The sequence below is a fragment of the Copidosoma floridanum genome, unplaced genomic scaffold (genome assembly GCF_036245765.1).
Source record: "Copidosoma floridanum isolate Cflo_tuat_1 unplaced genomic scaffold, Cflo_Japanese_pri ptg000014l, whole genome shotgun sequence".
NCBI classification, from domain to species: Eukaryota; Metazoa; Arthropoda; class Insecta; order Hymenoptera; family Encyrtidae; genus Copidosoma; species Copidosoma floridanum.
The window spans coordinates 5,823,653-5,837,428 of record NW_028321891.1 but is presented as its reverse complement, the minus strand read 5'-3'; the positions used below and the strand labels follow the sequence as shown (position 1 = coordinate 5,837,428).

The following is a 13,776-nucleotide window of genomic DNA, read 5'->3' as shown; positions in this document are numbered from 1 at the left end:
ACATACAAAATCCACGATCTCATCTGTTACATAAAATACATACACGTTTTTTTGAAAGTTATTTTATTGTAAAAAATTTACATTTAAGTACTCAATTTTGATCTTTTGTCTTTTTGCAGTTATAGAATTAAGTACTCATCTGTTGTATATTAAATATTAAACAAAAACAAAAAACGGTCACAGCTTTGATGATAAATGGTTGACTTTAATCATGTTCACTGCTTAATTAACAAAGTTGTAATGGTAATTTCATACTTTTATGATTCACCAATTCGTTTTATGACAATAACTGTTTCGTTAACTTTTTAATCACACATGCTTTTTTCGGAACGCTGTACAATCATTATCAACAAGAAAGTCTAAATTATGAAAATAGTTTATATCTTAGTATACATTTTTTTAAACAAAAGTCTACGCAATATTATGTTGATGCAGCTTTGATTTTTCTTTTAATCAGCTACACAAAAAATGTTTTCCCATTTATTTGGGGATAACAATATTAAGTAAAAAAAGACATTTCTCCTAACTTTTTTTCTTGTACAACTAAATGATAAACAAAGTTTTTACTCAAGTCACACTTGAGCTACTTTGCAATCATATGAAAGATGACTCTGGTTTATGTTATCAGCGTAAATTATAAATCTAGTAATGATTAGATTCACACACAAAACACAGTGCTTATGTACACATGCCCAGTAAATTATTTAATTTGAAGCACTTTTAAAACAAAAAGAAATCCACATCACTATAACTGTCAAATTCGTCTGATGAAGATCCAGGGAAACGTAATTCTGAGGCAGACAAGTTGGCGTCGCTGTTTCCATCATTATCATCCTCATTGGGTTCTTCACTCACAACACTGTCGTCATCATCATCTTCATCATCATCGTCGTCGTCATCATCTGTCAATAAATCATTTAAGTATATTTACTTAATGGACCAAAAACAAAGCTAAGAATCACTTCGTTACAAACAATTAAGATAGCAAATGTATTTGATAGCTTTATTAAACTCAATGTGTCTGAAATAACTTGCTGACATGACAGTTTGAAACAAAAAGAAAAAGTAACCTATTGAAGTATAATATTAAAAAAGTAAATTACCGTAATAATCTGAACTGGTATTTACATCACCTCTTTGGCTCTCATCTTTTACAATCTCACTTTCATCATCTTTACTTTTTCCAACATCGTACAACCGAACATACGATTTTTGCATAAAGTTAAAATCACCGTAGTTCTCTGCTAGAGCAATTTGAGTGTTATATTTATTACAAGCCAAATCGTGGATACATCGATTTGTATTGATCGTAGCTGAAAAAAAAACTTATTGATTAAATGTTTACTTTTGTTTGAAAGATATAAAGTTTTAAAAAACTTACTGATACTACTATAATCAAACGCTTCAAAGGTTTTAAAGGACGTAGTCTCGAATTCGTTTACCCTATCGACAGAGAAAGCGTACATGATGTTGTTATGTTGAGAAAAAATAACGTTCATTTGATCCAACTCTGGCACTGTTTTTAACAAGTTAAAGGTTCTCAAATCCCAAACTTCACTGTTGGATATTATCTCTGTACCATTAGGATGAAAAACCCCACTTAATGTTTTATTCAACTTGTCAAACTTGTGAATTTCTTTTCCTGAACTCACATCCCAGAGGATACCATCACTTAGGAGTAGCTCATCATTCATACTGAAAGTCGCTTTGTTATTATCGTATCGATTTGATATCCGAGACGAAAAAGTACTGACTTTTGTACCGGTATTGATGTCGTAAATCTAAAAGAATCGTTAATAAATGACAAATTTTCAGACAGTATGATAAGACAAAACTAAAACGTTTAAAAAAAAACATACAACTGCTTCTAAGTTTGCTGTAGCTATAATCTTATCTTGCTGTTTACTGAATTCTGCATAACTTTCTTTTCCCATTTGTAATTTGACTTTAAAACCCGATTCAAGAGCCCACAAAGCAGACAATGGTGCTTCCCAAGCTGAAGAAGTCAGGAGCAGATCACCTCGGTCGTTACACGAGATATTTGATAAGTAAGATTTGTGACAGTTGTGAGTTTTTTCGGACACACCTGTTACGGTATTAAACATATGCACTCCACCACCGTTTGTTCCAAGAAACAGATATCGTTGGCAAGGCTGTAGAGTTTAGGAAAAAGATTTTAAATCATCAAACTTTAATGTTTATTATTGAAGAATGCCTAGAATACTTGAAATTCCATACATTGGAAAATTTTTTGTCGAGTATAAAAAAATTTACGGGTGTCCCATGTTAAAAGAACTATACTTGTGTAAGTCAGCAAATAAAAATACATGCAAATTATTACTGATAGTAACCAGGATATCGGCATACAATAATTTTATAAAAAAATACTTACGGAAAAGGTACAACATGAGAAATCGGTATCAGCACTTAAAGGACGGAAGCTCCTGACTGGACAAAATCGACTGTAAATAAACCTTTTGTCTAATCGCCTACTATCGAATCCGAATGGTCTCCTCGACAATCTCATTGTAATATTAATCGGTGCTGTGTTCTTTTTATACGGATCAGGACATCGATGATGTCTACAGAAGTAAATTAGCCAATAAAGTATGAAAAGTCAATAAGCGATTTAAATGCTCATCTACCAATACTCACTCAAATAAATTAAATTGCGGACATGTAGCCATAGGATTTTTACATAGCGCATGTTGATTCGTTAAATATCCCGTAACAATGGAATCAAGCGTAATTGCATTACTATTTACAGGAGGAATTCCTACTACAGGGGCTCCTATTATGGAATCTCGAGAAACCTGTTTCATCTGAGATCTACATGATGCTTGTTGACTTTTACTCGGACTCGTATCAACATTAATACTAGTTTGATTCGTCAAAAGCTGCTGCTGCTGCTGCTGCTCGTCTGACATTTTTCTGAAATGAAGTTCGTAGTATAATTTGAACAAGTGGTCACAAAAAAAAAAAAAAAAAAAAAAAAAACAGTAGTTTAAAAAAAGTATCCTACTCTGGACTCGTCAGATTATTTGAAAATAAACTTTGATTCAAAGAATCATCAAGTCTTAAACTGTCAGAATGCTTATTAACACAAGCAACTGCACTAGTATGCACAACACATCGAAACGAAGTTGTCGGAGTTGTATTTGCACCTGTTAGTGTAGCATCTTTTAATCTACACTTTGTTTTATACAGATTAGTGGAAGCCACTGGAGAGAACCCTGAACTTGGCTATTGGATTTTATACGAATTATTTAATTTTAAAACACGAATAATTTTACAATAAGAAAACTGGTTTAAACACTAACGCTGGTAGATATTGATTTTTTCAAATTATGAGTTGATGATTTTAGTACTGTTGTTGAAGTATCCAAGTTTGCCTCTGTTTGCAAAGTTGCCGCAGTTTCAGTTAAACCTTCTGATAACAAATGTTGCTGAATAAGCTGGAATAACTGCTGTTTATTATACTGTATTTTAGTTTGCGCAACTACATTGGCCTGAAAAATTGAAATATTCTTTAATAACATTCAATTTCAACGCGCAAGCTTTCATACATACAAATTAGGTCTATAATTTATCAATAAGCGCAGAAGCATCGCGAGGCAAGTTTGAATCGATAAAACCTCAGCAAACTCGACACATTAACTTTTAACTTTGCCATTTAAATTTTAATTAAGGTATGTTTCAATTATTTATTTATTTGATTAACGGGCTAGAAGCCCAATTACAAAAGCATACAGAGGATTTGGAGTAAGGCGCATATATTTATAAAAAAAAAAAAATCCTAATTTGAACTTACCTTATGTATACTAGCTGAGGAAACTTCGTGTTTCGTAAAAATTGGCTTAGTCTTTCCAGACACGCACTCAATTAATTTTAGGGCATACTTTTGAAACATCACATGCTCTTGCCTCTTTTCCTGAAGTATCGGATCCTTTATTAGAGCATGTATTTGCCCCTCAGTAAACATTGGTAATTTACTAATGATTTGTTTGACTTTCTCACTCCTGGCGAGGCCAGCTAAAGCTCGACAAGCCAGAGCCCGGATGCTGTCTGCGTCAGTGATCGGCACCCTTATTTTCATAAGTTGTAACAAAATCTGAAAAATAATTAATTATACTGAAATCCGTGCACCGAATTAAAATGGTAACTAACCATAATGCCGTTGTTAGATTGGACGCATTCCCATATCTGCTGCATGATTTCTGCTTTGCTCTGCCAACTAGTCTGATTTTTGGCTGAGTCTGTGGCAGAGTACCTAGCTGGATTATTCTCTGTGATACTCGTTGGTGCACATACGCAATTTATCAATGTATACAACGCCGCGCGCTGCACATCTGGATCCTGGATGATTTCGCACTCAGCTGCAGCGAGTAGATTAACAGCGTTTGATATTGTTGTACCCGGCATTCCAACGTGTTCACACAGCAATAGCATTACTTTGGGTACTACTGAACATATTCCTATAACGTCCAGACAGGCATGTACCGTTTCTCCAGTCAAGTTCGTTAGGCTGTAAAAAAAGATAAACATGACTGAATATTGACGTTAGTATTTTAAGTGACAAGTGACGATATAATAAAATTTCAAGGTACTGACCGTCCAGCAGCACTCCATTCACGGAGAAGGCCTAAAATCTTAAACATACAATGAGTGCCGCCCAAACTGTGAAGCTGCTCCACAGGTGGCCACGACGAGCTAATGTTCATCATTTTTTGCAACATTTCGATTTTTTCTTGTACTTCTTCAAAATTTAATTTGCACGCTTTGTACGAAGGAAGAGACAGTTGGAAGAACTCGTGCTCATTTCTTGCATTTTCTATCCTCTGGAGTCGTTCAACTTTCCAGTACAGATGAGCCTCCATGTATTTTTTTAAAGCTATGGTTACGACTCGGAAAATTTGTCGAGCAGCTAATTCTTCTTCTTCAGTGAAAAACAGCTGATTGTCAATGTTCAAAAGTGACAGTCTTGACATCTTAAAAAAAATATAAAACAATGAGATTGCGTCAAAAATGCATAAGCCAATGACATAGGTCAAAACAATCAAGGGCATTATTTTCTAGCATTCCAGCCTGAGAGACTCAAGGGGGTCATGGATTCAATTACCGCCTAAAATTGTTATAATTTGTTATTTTTCAGGCTTCTTACTGAAGTGAAAAATGTACCAAAATTTTAGAACTTGCACAAGTAATGTAATGGAAGAAAGACTATTTTGTTAGGATAAAAACTTACCATATTAATAAATTTCTTTAAACCATCTTGCGCATCAAACTCATCTAATATAACTCTAAATGCAAACGAAAGACTAAAGAACATAATAGCATAGCATCTTCCCGAAACGTAACCTTCTTCCATTAGCCAGAGTGTATATGTTACGAGATCCGTAATAACATTTTTCGGCAAGACGCAGGCTTTTTCCATAGCATCCTCATAATGAGCAAGGCATAAAAGACAAATACAAACACCTGATGCTGCTACACTCGACTTTGGAACATCGAGCAGTCGTTGCAGCCCGCCGATACTGATGAACTCCATGAGAAATTTCTTATGGCTGAGCAGAGAGGCAAGATACTTTAGAGCATCACATACTAGTTGACTGTCCGTTTTACTAATATTTATATAATCGAAAAGAAGCTCCAAAACATTATGCTCCACTACGTGATTCAGGAATTCTTGAGTGAAGCCCATTGGCGTTAAGTATCTGCAAACATTCATATTTTGTAATTTAAGTTGTTTAAAAAAAAAATAAAAAAATAGTTGTATGGAAATATAACAGCCTTACCGCACTATAAATATTTGTTTCGTTGCTAACGTTGGTGGGTAGATCTGTATATTGGGAACGTTAGTATGCGTTTCAGCCAAACATGGTTTTGAGTGTTCCTCAAGCCCAGTTGAGTTACCTTTGGCTTCTTTATTATTCTGTTTTGATAGAATGGCATTCTATCAAATAAAATTCTATCAGTTTAGGATTAAAATTAAAAAAAGATTGTAACCAAGAAATACAATAGTCACCAGAGATACTTTGGCATTTTTTTTTGGCATAGATATCGTGGTACGAGAAAATGTTGGTTCTGAGAGTAAGATACCGTTTCCACCTGGTTTATCTTGTTCACGCTCATATTTCGACTTTTTGGACGGTAACAACGAATTTTCAAAAGTATTTTCATCTTCTGACTCACTGTTGGATGAAGAATAATTCAATTCCTGAAATTTCTTTGTTAATGATCCATTTTGCCGCTTTTTATCTCTTAGTTTTCTTTTTTTAAGATACATCTTTTTTTCTGTATCTGGCAAGTCACTGTTTGATCTGTTATTAAGACCTGAGTAAGAAAAATTCTGGCATGCATTTGCCAGTCTTTCCTTTGCTGCTTCTTTTTGAAGCTTTTGCAATCTCTTGAGCATTAGAGGCACCATTTTTCCATTTTTTTCACGAAAATTTGAAGCAAGATCTTGCACTTTCATAGCAGAAGCCAACAAGCCTGTAGCATAACTCTGTAACGGCTCACAACTCTCTTCTGCCCAAGAAAAAAGTTGGTTAATTAAAATCTCTGTTGTAGGATAAAATACCGATATGGGATCAAGTCTTGGAAAGATGTTTAACATTAATCTACAAGCTGCTATATTTACGTCTTCAACATGCCTGTTAGTTATACCAAGTTGTAGCCAATAATTATCTCTCAAGTAATGAAAGAATAACTGAAAAAAACAACCAATGATCAAACAACGAAATTAAAGTAACAGTGTGAATTTAGTTTGAAAAAAAGCCAAACCTTATTCATAAAGCTGCTTTTCTTGAACAAAACTTTAATAGTGTGGCTAATGCAATCTTGATCTGAATTCAGTAAATTTCTATCATCAAATGGATCAGAATTTATTTTGTAATAATTTTCCATTTCTAGTTCAATTATTTCAGCCAAGCGATGCAGTATTGGTACTGGATCGTAAGTAGGTGAGGTCTGGTCTTTCTCCCATTGTTTTAGAATTTGTGATGCATCAGTCATCTCAGCCAATGATTCAGGAGTAGCCATTGTAAAAAAAAATCTAAACCAAGTTAACAAACATTTTACTTTAATAATATATAATAAAAGCTAAACAAAAGCTAGGATCTAAGTAATTAATTTTACATATATAAGGTAACTGATTCTACACAATAAATTAGAAAGTACCTATGTTTATTGAAAAGTACTTTTAGATTCCAAATTTTTCAAGATTTACTAACAAAAAATTGCTTGAAAAATAGGAGAAACTAAATGTTGAAGCAATTCCAGTTACGCTTTTTACTGAGTAGCTTGTTCTGTTATCGAAAATTTTTTATTAACGTTTTTTCAAGATAAAATACCACGTGAGAGTACTTAGCTTTCAGAACTTGTCAAGCTGTCAAAGATTTATTAGGACGGTGACTTGACCTTAATACTTGCAAATTACCGAATCAGCTAGTGTGTGACAACTTGAACAAGAAATTCATCTAGTTTCAAACTTGGGCACTAAGGAAATTAGGTAATATGAGCGTTAAAATTAGTTTCGAAAAATCCGTCCAAGTATTGGGCATCTTAGCTTACCTAAGGACAATTTCAAGTTACACGCGGCTGGACTTTTTGGATCTTAAGGAAATCACACTAATTCATGAACCTTTTTAATATGTTGATGAATATTTGATTTTAGGTTAGAACTGTTTTCTTGTAAACAAAATGATACAAAGTTATGGAAAACGATCGTACTTTTAGCCAACGCGAAAAACATTTTACGCAAAAAGTTTTTTCGTTTTATCATTCTGAATTACTACGTATGGCGTGCACTTTTAGCAATAAAGTATACATGATACACTTTCTAATTTTTTTTAATAGAAAAAAAAATTGAATCATAACATACCTTACAGAGGTCGTAGAACCGAAAAAGGAAAAGTAAGTATCACTCCCTCCTTATTAGTTCACCCACCTTGAGGCACTAGTTAAGTCTCGTTTTTTACCAGCTGCCGGGTGATTCTCAATTGTTACGTGTGTAAGTACCCATACTAAACTTAAGTTAAGTTATAAAATAGTTAAGAAAGTGCACCTGCCAAATACTTTAATGACGTTGAACGTGTACAGCGGCTCGCGGTGGAAGCGAAATAAGTATACAGTATACTTATACGGGAAAGAGGATAAGTAGAGGAGAGAGAAGAGAGAACTCTTTTACTCTCTTTCTTCTTTTTTGCGCGCGAGCGCGAGTGAGCACACTGACAGTGACAACTGAGGTCACTGAGCACGACTCTCGTGGGTGTGCTACATATGATAATGATGAGATTAAATAATGAGATTCATGATAATATTTAAGTACTGCATATAAAGGAATCATTCTTATAAGACACAACAAACTATAGTTTGTAAGCTAATCTATAATCTTTAATTGTAATTTAATTTTTTAATTTCCCGCTATTGCAAGAGAGAAAAGAGAGGTTTGGTTAGTACATCGACATATATATATGCGCTCGCTCGCTCTCGCGCCATTTCGGATTTCGGACATATCAAGAAAGAGCAGCAGCAGAAAATCGTATTTTCGACAAGTTATTGTTTACTTATTTATTGATTTATTTGTTTGTTATGTGTTTTTTTTCATATTTAATTTTCTTTTTTTGTTTTGGTAAATGATTTGCATCCTCAAGTGTAAAAAAATTGCCGCTAGTCATTCATGCCATTTTCAATCTCCATCTATTCTATTAAATAAATGGCACGATTATTTGAGTAATAGAAAACATAATATAAGTCATATGCAATGTGAATAACATGAAAATCAGTAGAACAAATCGTGTGATGCGGAGAAGTTGCCATCGTTTGAATTTAATGCCCTACAAAACTGGAGCCTGCTGGCTCCTTGATTTCTGCTTGAATTCAAAAGATTCGTTGTAAAAGATGTTTAAGAGGAACTTAAATCACAAAGATAATTCATCCTCTAAAAAGAGATTCAAGCAAAATGAAAACTCACCAACTTCAACCACACGCGTTGAGAATGATCCTTGGGGGGACGATTTTGAAGAGAAAGATATTGAAGAAATGGACTTCATTGCATCGCAAGCAACACAGGAGGTTTAACTCATTGATTTTATTTATTTTTTTCAATTTTGTGGGCATTTGAAACATATACTGGCTGCTGTATTTTGTAGGAAGTTTTTATACTACCTCCACCTGTAGCAGGACCAAGTTCATCTGTCAGAAGATCTTTTAACGGTTCATCTCTGAGTTTTTTTTCGGAAAAAAGAAACGGAAATGTAGCTGCACCATCTCAAATGCTGGCGTCTTCAGATTCCAAAAAAGAAATTGTTGTAAGTACACAAGCATTGAGGTTTGATGAGTTTGAGAGAAATGTCAAGAGCAATTCTCATAACTCTACATTCAGAACCAGACCCGAGTCTACTAGTGGTAACGTTGTGTTGGTCTCAGGTAAATATGAAGTTTTTAATTATTTTAACATTGTAATATCCAAAAAATTAAGAGAATGAGCTAAGAAAAAAAAAAAAAAAGATGATGAGCAGGTTGAAAATTGGAAAGAGGAAAAGAAAAAAATGTTGGAAGATTTTTTGACTAAAGAAGGTGAAACAGAATTTTTGAGGCAGCAACTCAATCAAATTCAAGCTCGTGCTGAAAAGGCAAAAATAGAACAGGCAAGAGCGAGTGAAGAGCAGATGGAAGTTTTGAGATTAAAGATAAATGCTCTAACCAAGGAAAAAACTTCATTAGAATCTCAGTTAGAAATTCAGGTACATAACTTATTATTAATTTAATAACCATGTGTCAATTTTAATAAGATAATGTTAACTGTAAACTTTTTCTTGCAGAATTTTCAATTTAATAAAGTATCTGAGAAGTGTAAAATGCTAGAGACTGGTTCTGTAAAATTTGCTCAACCTCAAGTGAATATAATTAAAGCTGCCAACAAAGATAGGGCTAATACTTCTATTGGTTGGTCACCCAAAAAAGTTAAAACCAAAGAAAACGGCGTACAAGCAGACCAATCATCTTCAATTGAACTTTTAAGAAGTAGTTTAATTTGTAAGTTAATTCTTTATATTTCTTCATTTTTTAAATTATGAATATTTTATGAATTGAATTAACAACATTAATTATATTTCGTGCAGTGTATCCTCTAAAGACAATACCTCAATATGCTTTTGAGCCATGTGAGACAGAAAAATCTGTGGTAGACATAAAAATTGAAGAAAAAGTGGGTTCTAAAATTGAAGAAAAAATAGGTAAAAAAAAAGTGGCCATCTTTCAAGATGAAGAAACTTTCCGAATTTTTGGTAATGAATCAGAATAGCATTTGTTACCTCTACTATCATGAAGCAGAATGACTGTGACCTTTATAATTTTATTATTTAGAAAATCCAGAATTGTTTAATCCAAAAACTACAGTCGTTTATGGCAAGACTTTATCTACAGAATTTTTTATGCCAGATCTCGCGCAGCTTATTAACAAAACAAGAGAGGAAATCAATTGTTCTCACGTTATTCCCACAATCAACAAAGTAAGACTTAAATTTATGAAGCTCTCGTTATTATTTGATTTATTAATTTACATGTTAAACAGTTGGTCGCAACAATGCGCGAATTACTGCTGAATTCGACTATAGTATTGAAAAACATCTCACTAGTTTTAAAGAACGATGACCTACGCGACATGAATGAACTTTATTTGTCGGAGTTCTACGAGATGCCGGTATTGCATACCAAGTCGTTTCACGAGGCGCAACCTTGGTACGATCTTGAGCGCGGAATCGAGACAAGACGAGCTGTCGGTGTTCTAGCGCATGTGGCCTTAGTCTCAGATTACTTAGCCGATTATGTGGCTGGTAATGTGAAGCTGAGAACTGATCAAGATCCATTTTACAAATTATATGCTAAGCAGATGGTCAGTTATGATGCCTGGGATAGAAAGGGTTTTGACTTTGAGTTCTTAGATTTGGTTCTTGAATTTGTTACAATTATTGGAAAAATTGTAAGTTTCATTGTTGAAAATTGCACTGAGGAAATTATGAGTTTTTAATGAATTAATTTGTATGCTTTTAGAGGAGATCACATCAGTTTGCTGGTCTTATTAATGCTTTGATGACTTTAATTGTTAATGTGCAGGCCACAGTTGGATTTCCTCAATTTGCGTAAGTTACTTTATTATAAAAATAAAAATTTTAATTTTATAACGTCCTATTTTTTCAGATTAAACAAAGTATGCTCTATTTTTAAAGCAATTGTTTATAGCAGACCTCTGCTTACTTGTTTTCCAACAATATCAAAAACTCTGAGAGAGTTTTCAGAACATTCCGAGTTTGTTGAAAAATTATGTATTTCTCCAGGTACTTCTATTTTATTTTTTAATAATGCGTAAAAAATTTTCCACGTGATGGTAATTATATCCCTGAATTCTTTGATTTTTGTAGGAAAATCTGGAATCAGTAACTGGAAAGGTTCACTTAATTTTACAACAGGTAATATCTTGATAAATATTTCGAGGATCAACTACATTAAATACTATATTGACATTTCATGATTTTAACTTTGTTAAAGATGCATGTCCCATAGAAATTTTTATTGCCCAATTAGAGCACTTTAAATTAGATCCAATCACGTTGGTGAATATTACAAGAGATTTGGCTTCATTCAGTTTGATATCTCTTTTGAATGATTCAATCCCTTGGTTAGAAAAGACTATGAACTCTTGTAATTGTTGCCTCAACTTGCTCAAATTTGTTGTGATAAATTTATGTGAGTGTTCCAAAATCAACGTAGTTGAATTGAAAAACAAATACACTGAGACCAATATCTCATCGCAAAAACCGAAGCTGGAGACTGACAAGAAAAATAATAAAACGTCGTCAAAAGAAAAGCTGTACGAGGATTGGAAGCGTTATGAACAAAACAGCAATGTAAATTTTTGGGATGCGCTCAAAACTTTGCAATATTCTGCCATTGCATTTGGAATTCGATTGTTAAGTTTTCTGGCTAAACGAGATTTAGATTTTATGATTAGACTAACGTACATTGAAGATGCGTTTCATATGTTTCTAGATAATCTTAACTTTAGAAGTGATCTTGAATTAAAGAAGAGTGATGGCAAGTTCAAATATGAATGATACAATGGTAATTACAGTATTCAATTATAACTCATTCTTTTTTCTTTTTTTTTTGTTTTTTAGAAGTTGCATTAGACATTGTTAAAAAAACGTTTGTTTTGGAAAAAAATAAAGAGGAATCCAGAATTCAAGGATTAAACATGATTGGTCTTGAATCTGAACGGTGGATCGATTTTACACCCTCAAATGCAGATTTAATTAAATTGTATGAGGAGTAATTAAGTCACGTAAAAATAAATTAAGTAAGTCAGTATATTTATAAAACTATAATTTTATTATCAATCACTAAGTTCCTCTTCATCGCTAAAGTATGAGCTCTTTTTAAACCGTTTATTCTTTTTTACAGTCTGCTGATCGTGAGACGTGTACTGTACACCCAGACTCTCACACCTGGATATTTCGTACTCCCTTTTTTCTTGCTAAAAAATGTCAGACATTTAAATTTAAGATATTGTTAACAGATTGCAGTTAAAAAATTTTCTCTATGTTTATTAAAGTCTGTTTTTGTAGATAAAATGTGATAAAAGTTTTTATTTTAATAAAACAGTATTGTACATTGCATTTGATAATATTATATCTCTTCTTCTATGTAATTCAAATTAATTAAAGAACTTTAAGCTATGATTTATTCTTATGCAATACAAAAAAAATAGTTCATATGTAATTTTTTTAATTTGACAAATGCATATTATACTTGCAATTAGTTTTTACTCATTGAATGGATAGAAAAATTGATAATAACGTGCTATGATAACACTCACCTCTTCCATAATAGCAGAACTCAACGTGTCTATTTCGTCATCTGAATTTTCAACATTGCTACAATTTGAGTCGTTTATTTCATCATCGCCATCGATTTCATGTTTTCGCTTATTCCTAATTCTGACTTTTTTTGGTGGTGGAGTTCTACGACCAAGAGTATTTTTTGTGCACTCATATGACAAGTGTCCTTCCTCACCACACTCATAACACTTAGATTTGTCTGGATAATCCTTGCGTCGAATAAATTCTGCGCTTCTACCGTTGTCAACTGCAATTGAACTTTTGATTGTGCGTCCGCCTATCTGTAAACCATGAAAATTGTTTACTGTGCAAATATTTAAAAATCTAAGTGTGTACGTACCTTTCTAGTATTGAGTTCTTTAACACAATTTTGAGCTTCTTCGGTTGACAAGAACAAAACAAAAGCTACTCCTTTACTTTTTCTCGTACTTTTATCTTTCACCACAGTAACTCTTGACAAAATAAAAAACAATTGTTTTGTTATGCTGCTGTTAAATAGAAAACTTAATTCCTAAACAATTAATTTGGTAAATACTTACTTCACGATTTTGCCGTAATTTTTTAACAACTTGTAAATGTCATTATTTGTTAAAGAAAATGGCAAATTACTAATGTAAACAGTTGATCTGCTTGGGGCAAGCTTCCTTGTTTCGCTCATTTTTAATAAATCAGTTCATTAGGTTAAAAAACACAATTGATTCTTGAATCCAAGTTTTTAGTTTTAAAAAATATAATCATATAAGAATTGAAATAATTGTTTAACTATATGTATTATTCGCAATAGTGTAAACTTTTCGGGTTATTTTGTTTTTCAACCTCGAACTGCGCAATCAAAACAAACCCATCAGCTGCTTTTAGCAGACTACAAAAAAAAGAT

General features: G+C 33.0%; 3 protein-coding genes across 4 annotated transcripts; 1 reads left to right on the top strand and 2 right to left on the bottom strand.

Moving 5' to 3' along the window:
• Positions 1–115: 115 nt before the first annotated feature.
• Positions 116–8,099, bottom strand: LOC106641086 (protein mahjong). 2 transcript variants are annotated; one of them, XM_089591948.1, is made up of 16 exons: positions 7,883–8,099; positions 6,784–7,054; positions 6,026–6,709; positions 5,796–5,953; positions 5,246–5,714; positions 4,612–4,988; positions 4,168–4,525; positions 3,812–4,111; positions 3,321–3,509; positions 3,023–3,243; positions 2,656–2,931; positions 2,393–2,582; positions 1,860–2,153; positions 1,382–1,781; positions 1,104–1,313; positions 116–902 (listed from the first exon to the last, which is right to left on the bottom strand). In XM_089591948.1, the coding sequence occupies exons 2-16, from the start codon at positions 7,039–7,041 to the stop codon at positions 721–723; spliced, it is 4,566 nt and encodes a 1,521-aa protein (XP_089448074.1). In that variant the 5' UTR covers positions 7,042–7,054; positions 7,883–8,099; the 3' UTR covers positions 116–720. The 2 variants fall into 2 exon arrangements, with proteins under 2 accessions (XP_089448074.1, XP_089448075.1); XM_089591949.1 differs by having other exon boundaries at positions 5,796–5,932.
• A 419-nt stretch (positions 8,100–8,518) lies between these two features.
• mus304 (mutagen-sensitive 304) lies at positions 8,519–12,630 on the top strand. The gene is made up of 14 exons (XM_089592005.1): positions 8,519–8,555; positions 8,655–9,075; positions 9,153–9,429; positions 9,511–9,746; positions 9,825–10,038; positions 10,125–10,289; positions 10,369–10,514; positions 10,577–10,984; positions 11,056–11,144; positions 11,203–11,339; positions 11,424–11,471; positions 11,551–12,096; positions 12,180–12,358; positions 12,463–12,630. The coding sequence occupies exons 2-13, from the start codon at positions 8,902–8,904 to the stop codon at positions 12,332–12,334; spliced, it is 2,595 nt and encodes an 864-aa protein (XP_089448131.1). The 5' UTR covers positions 8,519–8,555; positions 8,655–8,901; the 3' UTR covers positions 12,335–12,358; positions 12,463–12,630.
• LOC106641062 (zinc finger CCHC-type and RNA-binding motif-containing protein 1) lies at positions 12,395–13,703 on the bottom strand. The gene is made up of 4 exons (XM_014355287.2): positions 13,439–13,703; positions 13,240–13,351; positions 12,878–13,180; positions 12,395–12,535 (listed from the first exon to the last, which is right to left on the bottom strand). The coding sequence occupies exons 1-4, from the start codon at positions 13,555–13,557 to the stop codon at positions 12,395–12,397; spliced, it is 675 nt and encodes a 224-aa protein (XP_014210773.2). The 5' UTR covers positions 13,558–13,703.
• Positions 13,704–13,776: the final 73 nt, after the last annotated feature.

Bases quoted from the DNA above. Each gene is read 5' to 3' on its own strand.
- LOC106641062 (XM_014355287.2), bottom strand. From the start codon at position 13,557: ATGAGCGAAACAAGGAAGCTTGCCCCAAGCAGATCAACTGTTTACATT. The intron at 13,352-13,438 runs GTAAGTATTTAC...TATTTTGTCAAG, and splicing joins AATTACGGCAAAATCGTGAA to AGTTACTGTGGTGAAAGATA. The intron at 12,536-12,877 runs GTGAGTGTTATC...GACATTTTTTAG, and splicing joins GTTCTGCTATTATGGAAGAG to CAAGAAAAAAGGGAGTACGA.
- LOC106641086 (XM_089591948.1), bottom strand. From the start codon at position 7,041: ATGGCTACTCCTGAATCATTGGCTGAGATGACTGATGCATCACAAATT. The intron at 3,510-3,811 runs GTAAGTTCAAAT...TCAATTTTTCAG, and splicing joins CCTCAGCTAGTATACATAAG to GCCAATGTAGTTGCGCAAAC. The intron at 1,314-1,381 runs GTAAGTTTTTTA...TTTTTTTTTCAG, and splicing joins GTTTGATTATAGTAGTATCA to CTACGATCAATACAAATCGA.
- mus304 (XM_089592005.1), top strand. From the start codon at position 8,902: ATGTTTAAGAGGAACTTAAATCACAAAGATAATTCATCCTCTAAAAAG. The intron at 10,039-10,124 runs GTAAGTTAATTC...TATTTCGTGCAG, and splicing joins TTTAAGAAGTAGTTTAATTT to TGTATCCTCTAAAGACAATA. The intron at 11,145-11,202 runs GTAAGTTACTTT...CTATTTTTTCAG, and splicing joins GTTGGATTTCCTCAATTTGC to ATTAAACAAAGTATGCTCTA.